Source organism: Cyprinus carpio, chromosome B7, assembly GCF_018340385.1.
Source record: "Cyprinus carpio isolate SPL01 chromosome B7, ASM1834038v1, whole genome shotgun sequence".
NCBI classification, from domain to species: Eukaryota; Metazoa; Chordata; class Actinopteri; order Cypriniformes; family Cyprinidae; genus Cyprinus; species Cyprinus carpio.
Window position 1 is genome coordinate 10,626,491 of NC_056603.1, and position 19,589 is coordinate 10,646,079.

The window sequence follows — 19,589 nt, forward strand, 5'->3', positions numbered from 1 at the left end:
GAATCAACTAAAAATCTTCTTTGCAACAACTGAGTGCTGAATGACTTTAAAAAATGTAACTCAGAGCATTACGCTGCATTCTTGCAGAAATGAATCGACAAACATAATGCAAAGAGCTCTGATCACTCAAGAAAATCCCTTTGACTAATGTACGACTTTCAAGTAGTGTTCAGTGCAAAAAAAAAAAAAAAAAGAGAGAGAGAGAGAGAAACCGGTGGGAACAATGTCAACTCTGCACACTTCTGCGGTGATGAGGAAAAAAAACCTCAAACATCATCAAAGAATTCACATCCTGTTAAATACCATAAACAACCTTCTACAGACGTGAATGACCCAGTTAATCATTATTAGATGAAACCTTATTTATCTCTAAAGCAGTTAAACCGCACAGACAGCAACAGAAGTGAGTAATATGTTTATTGCCATTTATCATGGTGTACAAACAACAAAGGGGTCAGCTTGATCTGAGAACAAACTGAGACAACTAACAGAGTTCCACGGATTGCACTGGCATCGGTGAAAACTGGTTTTATATGGCGTGAAGGAAGATTTTGAGGACATTGGCCTAACAAACACACTGTGTCAGTAAAGAGGAACAGCTGTCAAATAAAACCTGGTATTAGCAGCAAAATACCAAAGCGTCTCTTTGGAGACAGTGATTTTAATGTTCGCAAAACAACTAGTAAATGGCTATTAAGCTCGACTGTTCCCATCACATTCGGCAGAATCAGAATAAAGGATAAAAAAACACTATAAAAGACATTTAAATACTTCTTATATATTTCTTGTGTTTTCAGGTATTTTAAAGTAACAGTATATACATTGTATAAATGATATTAAACATCTACTTCACGTATTATTTGTGAATGACATGTTTATAGTGTCTTCTCTTATAGAGGGATTGTGGTTTTAAGTACAAGAGTCAAGTTTATGATTAGCTCATTTTATCACCCACGGAGGCGTTGCTAGGTGGTTACATTAATAAATCTAATTAATCAACCATTTTCGGGCCATTTTATCATCTGTTCTCCACAAACCTTGTGAAAGAACTGAAAGTGTCATTTGGCTGCCAGTTGATGATTGAAATGCAGATACCTGAGGTTCATCTAAAACTTGACAGACAAGTAAACACTCCACGGAAAATTTTTAAGTTTTCTATTTCAAACTTTTAAAATCATATTTTGTTTTGTTTTAACATAAAAATATAAAAAATAAAGATAAAATTGATCACTAGGGCATCAAACTCTACATACACTAAACAACAGCATCCCTATCAATATTTATATGGCTTTGATTGAGGACTCAGATAAAAAATACAAAAGATAAAAACACATTTGGCTTGCAAGAAATAATACACTGCAAATAATGCAGCAAAGCTAACCCTCTATTGACAAAACAGTGTCATTCACTTCATAACTTAGGTTTTTAACAATATAAATTGTTATCCTATAACAATACGAACAACGAAACGCACTCATTTACAATAAGTGTCTTTGTATTTCCCTTTCAGAGACACCTCTGCACACTTCTAAAGCAGCACTTTGTGTTTGTTGCACAACAGCAGTCTGCATATCTGAAAAAAGACACTCTAAGTTACCCAGCTGTCTGTGCGCATGCGTTTGACTGAGGGATCTTCCTGGCTCTCTGTCTTTGGAGATGATCTTTGTCCTGATGTAGTGGTGCCTGGGTGAGAGTCCAGCCGCTGGTCCTCACGGTCGCTACCTTCATATGAACTACCGGAAGAACTGAGGCTCTCAGCGGGGGAGCGGCCCACTTCTTGTCCGGAGCTGGGCCGAGGTCTGGTGTGGATGGTGGGGTACAGCGAGAGACCGGCACGCTCTCTGGGAGGGGAGATGGGCTCTGATTTGATGCTGATGGAGTCAGAAGCCAAAAAACAAAACAAAAAACTCTCAAACTGGTATGACGTTTAGCTGGACCCTTGATCAGTATGTACCTGTAATCTATTCCCCCTCTGAAACAATTTTTCTTTCAGCAGATGTAATGTAAAGTGTATGAAGTACATTTCAAGTTAGTTATAAAATCTTTCTGTGGTTTAACAATTTAACACTAATAGATGAATGAAGGAAATGCATGCCACAGTGTGGCATCACACCTCAATCCCACATCCTCACCTCTGGGCACTGAAGCCTGGCTGGCCGTGATGACTGTGTTTCCATGAAGACCCTGTTCCTGATGTGACAGCATCTGGTGAACTGAAGCTATGTAAAGAACTGGGCTCTGTACCGCTCAAGGCAAAATCTGTTAAATAGTAAACTAGTCATTCACCAGAGTCATGAGATCCAGAATCAAGTATTATTAGATGATTTATTATGTATAGGTCAATTATATACCTGTAGTGAAAGATGATGTCATGGCTGAGTACACAAGGCCCTGGGGATGTAGACTGGGGGTTGCCACGGATACCATGGGTGTGCTCAGTGATTGGCTGGACTGAGAGTTGTCTATTCTCTAAGGTTCAAGTAAACAATGAACATGGTGCAAACAACAGTGGTTGATTCGTGTGGAGGAAAACAGATGACAGTAAAATTATGTGCTCCCTATTCATTCATTTTCATATTTTCCTCAAAAATGAAATCCTTTGAATATTTTATATTAAGCACCATCGATGTTGGTATATCATACTGCACTGTCACAGTAAGCAGACTAAACTAGATCACTGTGCAAAATAATGCAGAGTTGGAGCTGATATTATGAATAAGTGCCACTAATCAGCTAACATAAACAACAACAAATTTGGGCAACTTCAACCACACTTAAAATGATTAAATGACACTTTATTAAATGAAAAACAAAACAGAACAAAGCAAAACAAAACAAAATAATAAAATAAACATAATGGAATAGAATAGAACACAAAACAAAACAAAACAGAACAGAACAGAACAGAACAGAACATAGCAAATAAAAAATAAAACAAAACTAAATTAAATAAAAGAACAGAAAAAAAAACAGAACAGACCAGAAAAAACAAAACAACAACAAAAGAAAACTGAACAGAACAGAACAATAAAACAAAACAGAACAAAGCAAAACAAAAATAAAATAAAAGAACAGAACAGAACGGCAAAAAACAAAACAAAGCAAAACAAAGCAAAAAAACAGAACAAAGCAATATACATATCTCTTAATTGTCTAAATAATCTTTGGGACAAGGTTTTCAGTTAATATTATATAGTTTTGAGTTAACCATAAACGGAGCAGTTTATGAAGGTTACAGTGTAAGCTTTGACTGTGATGTTACACTGAACCACTAGATGGACTCACAGCATCTAACTGTATAACATTAGCTAGCTGTATGACAGCCGATTTTCTTACATTTTTTATGACCTAGTTAATGAGTCATTTTTTAAAAGCTTTTCTGAATACAACTTTATCAAATTGCCCTTACCAAATGTTCCTCTCCTTCCTCTGGCGGTTGCAAGAAATAGATTTAAGGAAGGACAGTTTCAGACAGGTCAATACTTTCTCATTGTCTAATGATTTCAGGATGTTTCACTGACATATTACGGATCTGTAGCTGATGGCAGACAAAAGAAACTCTCACCAGTGCAGAAGCAGTGCCCTTGCACACAGGAGGAATGAGCACTCTGAGATCAGGTTTGCGGCCCAATGTAGACGACGCTTGAGATTTAGCAGAAATTACTCTTCCCACACTGTTTCCTTCTGAACCGCCTACAAAGCCATTAGCTGAATGAGGCACAGCAAAAAGGGATATTAATAAAATTTGGCTGAGGTACAGATTAAAACGGTGCACTGATGTTGTCAAAAACTTAAAACTTGGGTGGGCAGGATCAATGATGACAAAAGAGTTTTAAAAATTTAATAATATTACTGGCAGTTCCATTTAAAAGTTTGGTATCAGTAAGACTTTTTTTAATGCTCTTTGAATCTTTGAAGGACTCTCTTATGTTTATCAAAGCTACATTGATCTGATCAAAACTACAATAAAAACATTGTATAAACACATACTGCAACATAAATAAGTGCAATACAGGATAGTAAAAACTTGATGGCTTTATGCCCATTATACAGTAAATTACAGTAAATTATGTACATATCCAGCTCTTTAAAAACATTGACATTCACATTGTGAAGGGTTTGTAATTTTATCTCTCATGTAAGAAGAACCGCACAGCATGCAGGGAAGTAAAACACATGTTTAATGTTTGTTCTTTAAACAGACTGACACCTCAGAGAAACGTTATCATTACATTCAGGCACACTGTATAAGTTAACCAAAAAATGAAGTACCTACCCACATGACTGGAGTGTGCACCATTTGGAAGAGTGACGTCTGAAGAACCTGGCATGCCATCTGAACATATGAAAATCAATCAAACAAACAAAACCTTCACATGACTGATAAAAGTGTCACTTCAGCCAAAAATGAAAATCATCATTTACTCACCTTCAAGTTGTTTCAAACCTGAATTCATTTCTTACAGACGTTGGACACAAAAGAAGATATTTTGAAGAATGTTGGTAACCAAACAGTTGATGGTAGCCATTGACTTCCATAGTAGGGGGAAAAAATACCATGGCTACCATCAACCAACATTCTTCAAAATATCTTCTTTTGCGGTGCAAATTTCTACAGGTTTGGAACAACTGGATGTGTGACTGATTTGACCGAACCAAAGCAATATTAATATCAACCACTGTACCACCAGCTTCTTCAAAACATAACATGGAATTACTATTGTACAGCACACATTATCATGTATCATGTCGAGGAGACCACATCATGATGGTATCACATTCAAAAATGATGGTAATGATGTGCAGTAGATACTGACCCATGACAGCAGTGCTGTTGTTGCTCTGGAGGCTGTTGGAGGACAGAGACAGCATGTTCGTCCCGCTGAGGGACACTGGGGTGTCCAGAGCGCTGTTTGTGCTGTAGGACAGCGTGGTGGGGTTGGTGACGGGCAAAGTCAGCGGTATCGAGTAACTCTGCTGACCCGGAGCAGCCGGCTGATGGAGACAAAGAAGAAGATGTGAGAGAGATGTGAAGGGATACGTTAGATTAGTAGCAGTGCTGGGTAGATTACTTACAAATTGTAGTGCATTACTGATTACAAAACTTGTAGTAAGTCACATAATCTGGATTACACTTGTTAGGTAATGCATTCTGAATACTTTTTAAATACTTTTCACTCAACTTGTTTCTCAGTAAGACTTCAATGTGATTATTGTGTATCATATTGATTAAAAAAAAAATCTATAAGAGAACATATATTTCATTTTTGGTTATCAATATCAAGAAAAGCATTGAACATGACATTACTGCAGGGTATACCAAACTAGGGTTTGTGAAAAAAACAAAACAAAACAAAAAACTGTAGGGTGTTAATGAAAAGCTAATGAAATCATAAAAATGTCAAAACCTTGAGAATCACTCACTACATTATATGAACAAACATTAATAAACATGAACACATGACATTTCATGGACAAAGTCTTCCAGGTTTGAAATGTTTTTGTCCAGACTTCCAATATTAATAATTAGTAAAGGTCACTGGATATGATGAAGACATCATTTTTCACAGCTATGCTCGCTAGTGTTCAGTCACTTTGCATAATTAGTCTCATGTGTATAAGTGGAACTGTAGGTTCATATAGAAAAAATAATTTAAATGAAAAAAATACAAATAAGGAGAGGGGTGAATCAATAAATTATGAATAATTTACTGCTACTGTGTGAATAATACGTAATCATGTAATCCATAAAAAAGGTAACTGTAATCCGATAATGGGATGTCTTTTTAAATGTAATATAATTTAATTACAAGTACTTAATTTTTGGAATCTGATTACCTAATCCAGATTACATGTAATCAGATACTAGTAGTGATAACCTGTGCAAATGCTAGAGTTCTGGATGGTTGCAAGGACGTATTTTAGCTGTTTTTACAGTGTTGCTACCTACTGTAGGTGGGTACTGTACTGTGGTTGCTAAGGTGGTTGCTAAGGTGGTTAGTACACAGTATGTAGTTTCTGATGTGGTGTGGTGAGCACAAGGGAAGTGGAAAAAACATTTTACTATCCTAAACTTTTGAACAGTAGTGTAGTCTAACAGGGATGCCAAGACATAAAACATGCATCACACTGCTTACAAGTTTGTGATTTCTCATCATATTGTCAAACTCTTCATTAATCTTCTGATATTTCTCCTCCGTGTGAGGCGTGAGGACATACGAAGCTTCTGGATCTGGGCTGTCACAACCTCTTTGCTCCTTCTTGTTCAGCACCTGTAAGGAGCAGCAAAGAAGAACAGTCTGATGGCATTAAAACTCTAACATTCACTAGGATTTTCAATATACAAATATAAGGCTAGTCTGATAGTAGTACAAAAATGCAAATTCTTCTTCTTTGAAAATACCTTTTACTATAAACAGATGGAGTGCACACTGCAGACATAATATTGGCATATTACAGAATAGATTAACTATAAACCAAATACAAAATATATTATTCAGCTACACTGTATACCTTGAATTTTATTTATTTTTTTAAATGGGAAGTAAAAAAGTAGGCATTATTATGTTTCTAATAATAGAGTTTTATATTGTTGTCATGTGACCTCATCATATTGAATGTTTTATTTAACAATTGCCATCCAGTTATGATCTCTTATCACACTGGAAATGAAAAAAGACAAGTCGAGTACATTGCATTATGGGATGCAATATTGCATACATTTAACTCAGTTATATACTGCTCATTTTGGCAAATGTCATCAAGGTATTATATCCATACAGAATATTTTCCTACCTATTATTGAATATTATAGTGCTAAAGCAAAAGTGTAAGCGCAGGACATGAGAGTGAATGGAAATCAGAAGCCTATCTCATCCTCAGGCATCTGTGATGCTGTAACTCTGTGCTTTAATGTTAGAACTGGGCCTAAGACTCAGATAGAGATTGAAGAGTTCAGCTAGGTGGTTCTTATCCTCCATTATTCTGGAAACAAATATATGCGCTAATAATATGGAAATCAAAACCAAAAAGATATGCAGTGAATATTCTGACTAAAGTGAGAGGATCTGCCCTACTCTAATCATCCTCATCAGCTCCAGGACATCCAGGTTGAAGAAGTTAATGCACTTTATGACCAATTTCCTAGATACAGTCATTCAGTAATCAATGCGAAATGTTCCGCTGTGGCCGATCTCCAATAAAACACAAAAATTACACAACTAAATCTCTTCATAAACTGTAGAGGAGACACATGACACATAAAGCGATCTTTAAAATAATTTATATTTGGATGCATATTATATCTGAATATCAAATTAAAGTGGCAACTAAGCTCAAAGTTCCTATAGGCTATATGACATGCTAATATACTGTAAATCACAAGCTCAGTAGTAAGTGTTTACGCTAATGTGAGACACAAAATTCTGATTCAGAAATGCATTTCTGGTATACGTAAGCGATTTGTGATTAATGGAGGCTAATGAGAGCAGCACTCGCCAAAAAAGCCACGTCCTTGACTGATAGTATCTCAGGTTTCCTCAGTATGAATGTTGGATAAGACTGGATCCTTATTTTTAGCTACAACCAATTAGCACCACTCACACAAAATCTGTTCACATGACTTCAGCACCAGCATTTAGCTGCGGATAGCTAGACGCTGAACACGCATTCACTTTAAACCTGCTATCTCTAGAGAAAGTCTCATTGCTTATTGCGAATAAATATCGCACATACAAAAAAAATTACAAATAAAATAAAATGCATTTTTGGTGAAAAGTTTTTTTTTTTTTGAGAACAAAATGTAACTCAGATTTGAGTTTTTTTTCCTTGCAATTCCGAGTTTACATTTTGCAATTCTGAGATTTTATCTAAGTTTACATTTTGCAATTTTAACTTTGTTTCTAAGAATTCTGATTTTACATTTTCCAATTATGACTTTTTTTTCAGAATTCTGAGTTTTTTTTTTTGCTTCCGCTATGGAATACAAAATAATAAAAGATAATTGCGACTTTTTATACCACAATTCTGACTTTCTGACTCTTGCAAGATTTTTATTCTTAGAATTGCAAAGAAAAAATTCAGAATTGTGATATTTAATTTTTTTTTTTTTTAAATCACAATTATATTTTTTATCCTGTGGCAGAAACAGGCTTTCATAGAAAACAATTATTTTAATATTATTTTACAATATTATTGTTTTACTGTATTTTTGATCAAATAAATGCAGCCTTTGTGAGCATAAGAGACTTATTTCAAAAGCAATAAAAAATCATAATACAAACTTCTGATAGGTGGCATATGAGCTGCTTTCGATGAAAGCAATAATAAATCAATGTAATCACAGATAACAATTGCCTATATAACATGGTAAAAGGAAAAGCACAGAATAACCTTGGCTAGCATCACATGTTAATAGTAAATAGAGCAAATGCATGTGAAAATGAAGATGTAATTTGAGCACATGCCTCACTGAAGACAGTGATCTATAATTACTTCAGTCTGCATGCTTGAAATGTGGCCCAACTGTTCACTAACTGTATTACAGAAACAATAAAAGCAGCCCGCATCTCCAGATGCTACTGCTACTACATGCATTAGTGTAATCTGTTAAAGGCCGTTCTGTGAGATCAGATATAGGTCATAAGATTCAGAATGCATGAAGATCACTACTGTGATACGTCATAAGAGATATCTGTGATCAGCAAAGCATTTTTCAATATACATGGGAGCACATTAAAACCAGTCAGTTTAACACTGGTAATTATATTACAACAAATAGCAACTGAAGTGTGTAGCCACTTACTTCTACAATGTCCGAGTTGGTTCTGCTCTCATGAGGTTCGTTGTATTCTGTGTACTTGAGCAAGACCTTGTCCATGTCTGTGCTGGCGTACTGGAAGAGCTTATTGGAGCGGTTGAAGATAATCAGGGCTATTTCACAGTCACACAGAACACTGAGCTCATACGCCTTCTTCATCAGACCAAACTTCCTCTTCGTGAACGTCACCTAGGAAAATGACAGGAGAAGGTTAGAAATATTGCCCTTGAGGTCACAGATATCAAAAAGAGTTCAAGTACAGTAACTTGATCAAAATCTGTTCACTGTTGACTGAATTAGTTATAATTGATTTTGTCCAAACAAAAGCTAGATTATGGAAACAAATTATGTATGTAATAACAACATTTAAATATGCTATTTTCAACATTCCATTAATTAAAGAATCCAGAAAAAACATACAATTTCCAAAACAATGCTTTTAACTTTGTAATAATTTCACAATGTTAATGCTTTTACTTTATGTTTTATCATCTGACTTTTAAATGGCAGTATATGTAATATTTAATACAACTTCAAGCTTTTAATACTCTTACAGAAACTACTATGGTACTGTACCACTTTTTATTTCTGAGTGTATGCTCATTAATAGTATGGGAAGAAGTCCAGCTGTCAGGGTTGCCAGATCATCTCATGTTTCCTGCCAATTATCACCCTCCCTGAGGAATCCCAAGCCTGCTGCCACTTCACAGCTGAGGGTCAGATTCTTACAGCAGTACATAAAACACTGAGAACAAACTCTTTCAGTGTTTGTTGTCAATGTCACAGTGTAAAATCACATTAGAAATGCTCAAACGCAGCGTTCCAGAGACTCTTACAGAGGATTGATTAATGCTTTTGGATAAGAAAACAATTTCAACCAAACTACAGTCAAGTTATGTACAATGTGGACCGATAGTAATCAGAGTCAAAAAGAATGAAAACAACAACATAATATATTAAAATGGAAAGACACCAGTACCAAAATACCATAAGAAGAAAAAAATGCCAGTACAAATGTACTTTTTAAACATTGTACTCCACGATACTTCCAGGAATACAATCATGGTACATGTAATTTTTTTTTAATAAGTGAAGTAAGGCAATACCATGTTTTCCTGGATATTGTTCTTATGCTATGTTATTTACACTTTGGAGTACAATATACATACAGTATACAGTACATATATAAATACAGTACTCAGATGGCATATATACCATGCAATTACCATCTGATGTACTATCATGTACAGTACCACTTCAAAGTTTGGGGTCAGTAAAATTTCTGAAAGAAATTAATACTTTTATTCAACACATTAAATTGACAAAAGTGACACTAAAGACATTTATAATGTTACAAATGATTTCTATTGATAATAAATGCTGTTCTTTTGAAGTTTCTATTCATTAAAGATTCCTGTTTCCACACAACCATTCTCAACATTAATAATAATAATAATAATAAATGTAAACTGAATGGAAAATCTGCATATTTAAAATGATTTCTGAAGCATCATGTGACACTGAAGACTGGAGTAATGATGTTGAAAAATTCAGCTTTGCATCACAGGAATAAATGACATTTTCAAATATATTCAAATAGCAAACAGTTATTTAAAACTGTAATAATATTTCACAATATTAAGTGTTACTATTACCTTGGTCAACATAAGATTCAAACATTAAAAACATATGGTAACAGCAAACGTTTTTTCTAATGATAATGCTAACAGGAAGTCACATCATGCAATCACTTAAAATATATCAAGGCCTTCAACTTCATAGTAAACTAACACCAACCCAACAACATACAGTACAGAGGAATTATTCATGTACACAGGAACCTATTTCTACGTACATATGTATGTCACTGACTAAAAACCTTCAGTGTAAATCACTGATCAAAAACACTGTGTGTACCAAAAACACTCTCCCGAACAAGAGCGCCCAGACTAGAGAGGGTTTGTGGTGCGGGCTGGTGTTTTAAATTTAGATCCCAGTGCAGACTGGGTAAATCCAGGCCTGTCCCTGTGGTTTTGCTGTGAGTGATGGCCGTCAGGGGCAGAGAGAGACACTGTACAAGCCCTCAGACTGACCAGTGTCCTAATGAGAGATGTGGAGCCCAGAACTGCTCTAATTACTGCGACCACACCACAGGGACTGCAGCCCGCTGAGGAACCCAGACAAGAGCTCCTGTGTGCAGACGCATGGAGGAGGGTCAGCCCGGTCCCACCACGACAGACCCCGAGTCTGACCTGTACATTCATTAAACACGCTTAAGAGACACGGGGCGCTCCTGAGCGAATATGTGAACAGCTATAAATCAATGTATGTAAGGAATGAAGGTGTGGGACGTTCCTACTGCTCCAGTGGTCTACAAAGATGATTTATAAGAAATCTTCAAGTCATACATTTTTTTTTTTTCCAGTGATTACAGATTAAGTTGATTATGGATTATTTATGAATTATTCTGAATGCTTAACAATTCCGTTTTTAACCCTTTAAAGGAAGCACTACAAAACTAACTGAAACCGAGTCATTGAATAAGTCACTGAATCATTTCAAACTTATAACATAAATGTTTCTCTGTTTCTGACCAATTCCTTCAAATAATGCGGTTTATAATAGTTACCTGCTCGTGAATCAATTGCAAAGGTCATGTTTGTTTTAATTCGGTTATTAAAAAAATGGAACCAGTTCTGAGCAAGAACTAGTTATACTAATTTATAATTAATGCTGATATCTAGAGACTCTACAGCAAAAATACACTACAGTTCACAAAGTCAGATTTCTAAAGATAAAGAGGTCTCTTATGCTCACCAAGGCTGCAATATTTTGATCAATCAAATACAATAAAAAACAGTAATATCATGATATATTATTACAATTTATAATACATGTTTTATATTACAGTATATTATGAAATCTAATTTATTCCTGTGATGGCAAAGCTGATTTTGGTCAGCCATTACTCCAGTCTTCAGTGTCATGTGATCCTTCAGAAATCAGTCAAGAAACATTTCTTTTTAATATCAATGTTGTGCTGCTTAATATTTTTGTGGAAACCGTGATACAATTTTAAAATAATTATGTAATGAATAGGAAGTTAAATGTGTATTTATTTGAAAATACTCTCTTGTAACATAATAAATGCTTTTACTGTCAAATTTGGTCAATTTAATGCATTCTTGCTGAATAAGAGTTGTGTATATATTAGATTTTTTTTTTCACAAATGACTGAAATTAAATGCACATTTATCTATAACATCTAGTAGCTGATTTGGAAAGCACCTAACATTTTGAATTTTTACTACAGTGTTAGTCTGGATTCATGCAGCAGACATCTTCATCTCACCTGTCTGTTTCTCTCATCCATTATGCGAGTAATTTGGATCTTCTTTCGTCCCATTGTCACTTCCTTCTGTCTATCTTTACAAATCAGAATCCTCTTTACTCTTCAGTGATTATGATAGATTATGTTTTGGTTTTACTGCGTCGTAAGAAAACACCTCCTCTCTGCATTCTTCACCAGAACCTGCAAGAGATGCAAGGAGATGTTATGCATGATGAAAAACAAATCTTTTATGGAAATGTACAGAATTTAACAGTAACCGAATGTAACCGTATTTCTCATTAACATGGATTCAAGCCATCTTATTTCCCATTAAAACCACATCATGCAGCTACTAGTGCACATAATCTACCACAATCCCACATAAATCTGACACATCACAGCCTGTCATTACCTCTCAGTACCTCTTGTATTTACTCCTCACTCAGAATGCTTCCTAAGAAATATAAGAAAAGATCAAAAATATAGCACTCCAACTATTTCTGGAGCTCATAAGAACTAAAAAGTGGCTCCAATGGCTTTTTAAAGCAGTTCCTCTGCTCAAAGCCCTGTTGTTAGAGAATTCCTGCCTGATGTTCTCAGTGAAGGAGCAGATCTTGAGATCTGATGGAAGACAAAGGAACAACACCCATATTCCTGCACTTTCACACCTTCCCGCTCATCTCCACAGTTACCAGGGCAACCAACGAGATGCCTTACGTATGATCTATCAACTCTGTCTAAGTGAAACAAAGAAGAAGGACCCAATGCTGTAAAACAACACTGTATATTTTAGCAATGCTTTTACATTTTGTATCTTGTATGTTTAGGATTGTACATTCAAATTCACATTTCGTATTTCACTCTTTTATTAAAAGCAACATAAACTGCAATCAAGCAATCAAAGTATACAGTTTTTAAAATCAATTTATGCATTCCCTGTTTGAGCTACAGGGATACCTATAAGTTGTATAGGCCTATTTACTAAGACTGTATGTTTAAAATTGAATTGGAATAAAAATAAAATATTTTAAATATACATATTGTGTAAAAATGACGTTTTATTTCACAAGACAATATTTATAATGTTTCATTGTTAATAATTTATCTATGGTAAAAGAGAGGGAATGCATGCAGGAATGATATTCTATTCAAATGCTAAGAGATTCATCATGCAAAATTTAAGAATGAATGTCGGTGAAACACACTGTAACTCTTATGCCATCCAGGATTTGCATTAATGTACTTTGCATAGTTATATTTTCCTGTTAAAGAGAGTTTGCATCTGTGGTTTATGAAACACCACTTTTCCTGAAATGCAAACAACAAGCATGTTTGGTTCATTTGGTGCATACTGCTTCTATATATATTTTTTATATATATTTTATATATATATATATATATATATATATATATATATATATATATATATATATATATAATAAGCAGTTATTTAACATAAATCACCAGTACTTCACTTCCAAAGGCTTTGTGAATCGGTTTGACTGAATCACTAGAAAGAACCAACTCAAATGAGACAAATCATCACTAATCATTACTAGAAACAAATCATCACTAATCATTACTAGAAACAAATCATCACTAATTTGAGTTCCATTCTCACATAGTCTGTTTAATTCATCGACACTCTCATGAAAGGAACTGAAAGATGCGCTGCTGCACAGATAAAAATGAACACCATTTACAACGAGTGACTAAAACAGATAAATGTTTCCAGCAGACCAATGCGATTCAGTCAGAAACACAACTGGCATTGTCACACTCACAGAACACAGACATGACATAATCTTGCTTATAGCCGTGCTCTGGAGCGGAGTAAATGTCTGGCCTCCTTACATAAATTATTTTTACTATAAATCACTACACAAAACATGGACATGGCATTATACCCTGTGGTCTTATATGAGGACGACTGCATCCAACCTACTAGGCCTTGTCTAGTAATTAAGGGTTGTGTGATTGTTTCCATAATAAATGCAGGCTGACACAGCTACGTTCTGCAAAACATCTGGCTTCAGGGGCCTCATGTGTCTTATTTCTTTGTTTTTGCTATTCAAGAAGATCTGCATAAGCAGTTATTTCTATTATGATGTAATTTAACTACATTGTTTCATGTCATTACTGTCAGAAACATTCATTTTTGTAGATGTATTCAGACGGGTTGCTTTACAAAACATTGAGTTTCTTGACTTTTTGGAAATGTAATCAGGATTTAACTGTATGAGTTCTGGACTGTTTTTTTTATAACTCGCAACAGCCCGATGAACTTCTGTAAATAGCCAGTTTGGATTACGTTTATAGTACATTTCAACATTTTGATAGAGGTCTCTTATGCTCACCAAGGCTGCACTTATTTGATTTATTCACTGTAAAAAATAATAATACAGTGAAATATTATATGATTTAAAACAGCTGCTTTCTGTTTTAATACACATTTTAAAATGTAATTTATTCCTGTGATGCAAAGCTAAAATTTCAGCTGATTTGCTGCCCAATAAACATTTCTTTTTGTTATTAATATTGAAAACAGCTGCTTTAAATATTTGCAGAAATTGTCTTTTTTTCTGTATTCTTTGATTTAAAAAAAAGTTCAAAAGTACATTTATTTGAAATGTAAATGTTTTTTATAAATGTATTTACTGTCACTTTTAATCAATTTAATGTGCCTTTGCTGAATAAAAGTATTACCTATTTTTATGCTTTCGAAAAAAAAAACTGAAAACTGAAAGTGTATGTCTTTAAATTCACATTTGTAAAATATTAATTCAGAATGAGAGATATAAAGTCACAATTATGAGAAGCATTTTTTGCAATTGTGAAATAAATGTCAAAATATGAGTCCCATATAGTCACGATTTTCAGATATAAAGTTGCAACTGTGCAATATAAAATAAAAATTAGAAAAGAATGTGTACACTTTAAATACAAAATTTAAAGAAATCATCCAGCAAATTTTCAAAAAAAAAAAAAAAAAATAATGGCACAACAAGTCATTGATTAAATTAATGAAACTAAAAAAGTCATTAAATAAAGCCCAGTCAACCTTGTCTTACATATAAAAAACACGTTTAATAAGATCTGCCAAATATCCCCAGAAGCCTATTCCTTACAGGTTCTAAAAGGATTTTTGCAAGAATATCTCCTCAGATTTGTTTTTGCTCTGTCGTTAATATTCTGCCCTTCCAGCAAATAGAACGCTTCCTATTTATGTTAGGACTTAAGCACACAACAACCAAAGAATCCCTGCTGAGTCCCAGACATAAGAGCTACTGACAGACTCCATCCTGCTGTGCTTCTTCATGATATCATAAAGCTCACGCTGAGAACTAATGTACGCTAATCTCATGCTGTCTCTGAATTAGTTTGAATGAAGAATGTCTCGACCTGAAACCATTTCTACTTTGTGTCGTATTATGTGCTCAAATCAAACACTGACTTTCCACACTGAGAAGTTCCAGATGAAAGTCTTTAGGCATTGCAACTGGAGTAGATAAACCAAATATTGACTGCACTGTTTGAACGAACTGATATGATTTCATACAGTCAGTCCTAAACATTAGATTCAAAAAACCAAATCTGAAATACTAGCAGTGTGAACAAAGCGCAGTTTATGGAAAATTCAGCTTGGATGGAAAGAATTCCTAACAAACCTCTAACAGCAAAAGACAACAAACCCTCAACTCTCTAACGGAGCAACGTATACGAGAACAGTTTTCTCATAAAATATAAAAGCAATTTATTTTACAGAGACAACGTAATCTCCCTTTCCTTGCAGAAACCTATTTGTCGGATCCATAAAATGATAGAAAAATGTGAACCGTTATGCAATACTACTATTACTGGGTCAAAGGTCACACCAAAGATCCTTAACAGATCTAGAGAGGATTGCTTTGAGGAATAGGACTAAAAGAAGACTAAGCCAACTACTGTAACTCCAGTTAGATCAGGAAACCTCATGTGATCCTCCATATCAACAAGGAAAGTAAAAAGATACAACAGATGACAAATATGAGGGGAGTGAACATATGAATGGAACTGAACTTAAATGAGTCAGATTTGATCTGATTCTAAATCTCAGTTTAGCTGGTCATTATCACAAAATCAACCCCTTATACCACCCTTATAACACGCTGACTGTACATTATCATGCTTATTAGATGGTCATTCACCAAATAAATAGATATAAAATACTAATTTGGATATAAATTAGGCCTATTTTATAACATGAGAAGAAAGACACCACCAAAACTAAGAAATTGGTTGCCGTTTCCAACAGTAAATTACCGACAGGCATTATGCAAAAATAAATTAACCGCAGAATGGCACTAAATCAAGTAGGCCACTGAAGAAAGCCATGTAATAATAAAGAAAATTCCCATCATCACATTTACTATCGCTCTTTTATATTTTGCAGGCAAATTTCAATAGAAATCACTTGCCTCACTTGAGTTTAAGCTGATGAAATCTTGCATGAACTGTTTTAGGTAATAAATCACCATAAAAATGAAATTCTCACAAACTAATCTTAAAGGAAAACTCCCCCCCAAAATAACAATTTTGTCATTAATCACTTACCCCCATGTCGTTCCAAACCCATAAAAGCTTCGTTCATCTTCGGAACACAATTTAAGATATTTTGGATGAAAACCGGGAGGCCTGTGATTGTCCCATAGACTGCCAAATAAATACTGTGTCTCTCCTTATCACCATATGCTGCGTATGCTCTTTTGTGTCATCTGCGCCACAAGGATGCACTGTTTTCTTTCAAATCAAAGCTAAATACACATAGAAACAGCGAATCCATGTGGCGCGGATGATACAGAAGAGCATACACAGCATACAGTGAGATGGAGAGACACAGAGGAGACTGCTTACAAAGGAATTGTGGAATAAAGGCGTTATTTTTGTTTTCTTCGCTTACAAAAAGTGTTCCCGTCACTTCATATAAACCAGATTGCATGACTGATGGCAGATGGAGTATTCTGACGATGACTTTCATACCTTTTATGGACCTTGACACTGTTATTTACTTGGCAGTCTATGGGACAGTCACAGGCCTCCCGGTTTTCATCCAAAATATCTTAAATTCTGTTCCGAAGACGAACAAAGCTTTTACGGGTTTGGAACGACATGGGGGTAAGTGATTAATGACAAAATTTTCATTTTGGGGTGGAGTATCCCTTTAAAGTCCCCCTGCAATCACTAATTTGATTTCTTAAAACTCATCTTTGGTAATCAAAACAATATATTTAAATGTTTAATGAAAATAATTTCTTCACGTCTGGCCTCGATATAAATCTACAATATAAATTTCTTCTATCTAGAAGAAAATGCTCAACAATAGTGTTGAATGATGAATTTGCACATGGTTTGTCTTTAAGCATATTAAAAAACAGCAGATGTGGTGTTGATTTATGAATTTGATTTTGGTTTGTGTTTGTGTTTATTGAGTAACGTCTTATTATAAAGAAGTTATTTTGAGCAAATTGGTCCCTATAGTTCTAAAACTTTGCTAGATGTAATAACACAATATGACTTGTGGCTCACAACAGAATTGTATCCTGTATTATACTGTATTTTAAGCATTGCCAGACAGCTAGAGCAGTTGGCAGTCGAATCCCAGAGGCACAGCGCCAACCCTCAAGCCCTCATGTTTGGCCGCGATCACTGAATCTTAACAGTCAGTCTAATAAAGCGCACTCGTGCTCCTTCCTCAAATCTAATGTACAGTTTGATTTGGCAAAGCGCAGACGTTTCTATTTACGCTTCACAAAAGCAAGCTTCATGGGACTGCAGGAAGCCAAACTGGGGAGCTAATATTTAGAGACAATTCTATTTGATTTCTGTATTTATCGAGTATAATTTCTGAAAGATGGTTAATTTATTTAGTTTCAAACATGTGGAGCGGCGGTCAGGTAGAAGGCAGCCAGAGGTTTATGGCTCTGTTTTTGAATTTGACCCCATGTGAGCATGCAGTGCTTTCTTCTGAAGTACAGACAATTCTAAAACACATCTGAAAGGTATGATTGTATTACTTAAACACATGCATATGTTAGATTAGACAAGCTCTTAAATAAATGTAATGGATTAAACATAAAATTACACATATAAACAACATACATGTTTTAAAGGGCCAGTATAACTATTAAGTCTAAATAGATTACAAATGCTGAGCTAGTCTAGGTGAACTGAAAATCTGAAGTGGTCAAATGCAGCCTGAAAAGTGTGTCAGAAAGAGATTAATGTCATGACATTGGTCCTCGACTCTTAAAACTCCCAAATTGATGCATCTGGGAGCATACTTGAAGTAAACTGACCTGTTGTGATAGATGTAAGATGTTTCAGACTTCTTTACACTGACAGTTACTCTTTTTGCCTTCATTTTGAAAAGTAATAAATGCACATAAAAGCCACTATGCCTCTAATATTTTCTTATCTAATAGCCTACGTTACATTACATCTAGCCAATTAGTGCAAAAGCCTGTAAAATCTAACAACCAAGCTCACATATACTCTACTTACATATTCCTTGTGATTGCATACTTAAATGTATATTATTTATATATTCTATTATATCACAAGTCGATAAATACTGCAAATACCTGTTAAATAAATGTAAAAATAATAATAAAAAAAGAGAAATTACAAAACGGACTGGTATTAGATATGGCAAATATCGAGAATATAGCGCTATTATACGGCTGAAGTGGAATTCAATAAAACCAGGTTTTAAAATAAAGTGGCAGTAACTTTCTGCTTTCTATCTTTTTTCATTAGTAATCCCAACAACATCACGCGACGCGTTCAACACGAGCCGAGCACGGGTGACGTCACACAATTGCGCGTAACTTCATTTATTAACGGGAATAAATTTGGCAAATTAAATCAACGTGAAATGACCTTTCTTAATGTGACTGATCAGTGCATCAGCAGGCGGTTTAATCCACGCTGCTGTATCAGAGAGCAGTTGAGTTCTTACCTTCAGGCGGACGCTTTCAGAGTTGGAGAAAGACAAAAGAAGCGCAAACCGAAGGCGCAGATTCAAAGACGAGGACTGATGAACACTGTGCTATTATCTCCAGTCTTTCCTGGTCTCGTGCATGCACTGCTGGATGATCCAGAGCTCCCAGGCAGCTCCTCCCTCCTCCATCAGTGTCCTTCAGAGACCTTCCAGCCCACCTCACACACACACACACACACACACACACACACACACACACACACTGATTGATTCGAGCTTCTGTGTCACCAGATTACGTGTCATACTATAGGGTATCGGATAGGACAATATTTGACTGAAATACAAGTACTTGAAAATCTGGAATCTGAGGGTAAAAAAAAAAAAAAAAAAAATATATATATATATATATATATATATATATATATATATATATATATATATATATATATATATATATATAT

At 34.9% G+C, this 19,589-nt stretch overlaps 1 protein-coding gene across 3 annotated transcripts; it reads right to left on the reverse strand.

The window, feature by feature from the left end:
• Positions 1 to 218: 218 nt before the first annotated feature.
• Positions 219 to 19,343, reverse strand: LOC109076298 (myocyte-specific enhancer factor 2A-like). Of its 3 annotated transcripts, none has more exons than XM_042727214.1 (11): positions 19,147 to 19,343; positions 12,171 to 12,350; positions 8,804 to 9,007; positions 6,138 to 6,272; positions 4,818 to 4,995; positions 4,277 to 4,336; positions 3,566 to 3,708; positions 3,410 to 3,436; positions 2,352 to 2,469; positions 2,133 to 2,259; positions 219 to 1,841 (listed from the first exon to the last, which is right to left on the reverse strand). In XM_042727214.1, the coding sequence occupies exons 2-11, from the start codon at positions 12,222 to 12,224 to the stop codon at positions 1,589 to 1,591; spliced, it is 1,299 nt and encodes a 432-aa protein (XP_042583148.1). In that variant the 5' UTR covers positions 12,225 to 12,350; positions 19,147 to 19,343; the 3' UTR covers positions 219 to 1,588. The 3 variants fall into 3 exon arrangements, with proteins under 3 accessions (XP_042583148.1, XP_018947568.1, XP_018947571.1); XM_019092023.2 differs by having other exon boundaries at positions 222 to 1,871; XM_019092026.2 differs by lacking the exon at positions 3,410 to 3,436 and having other exon boundaries at positions 223 to 1,871.
• Positions 19,344 to 19,589: the final 246 nt, after the last annotated feature.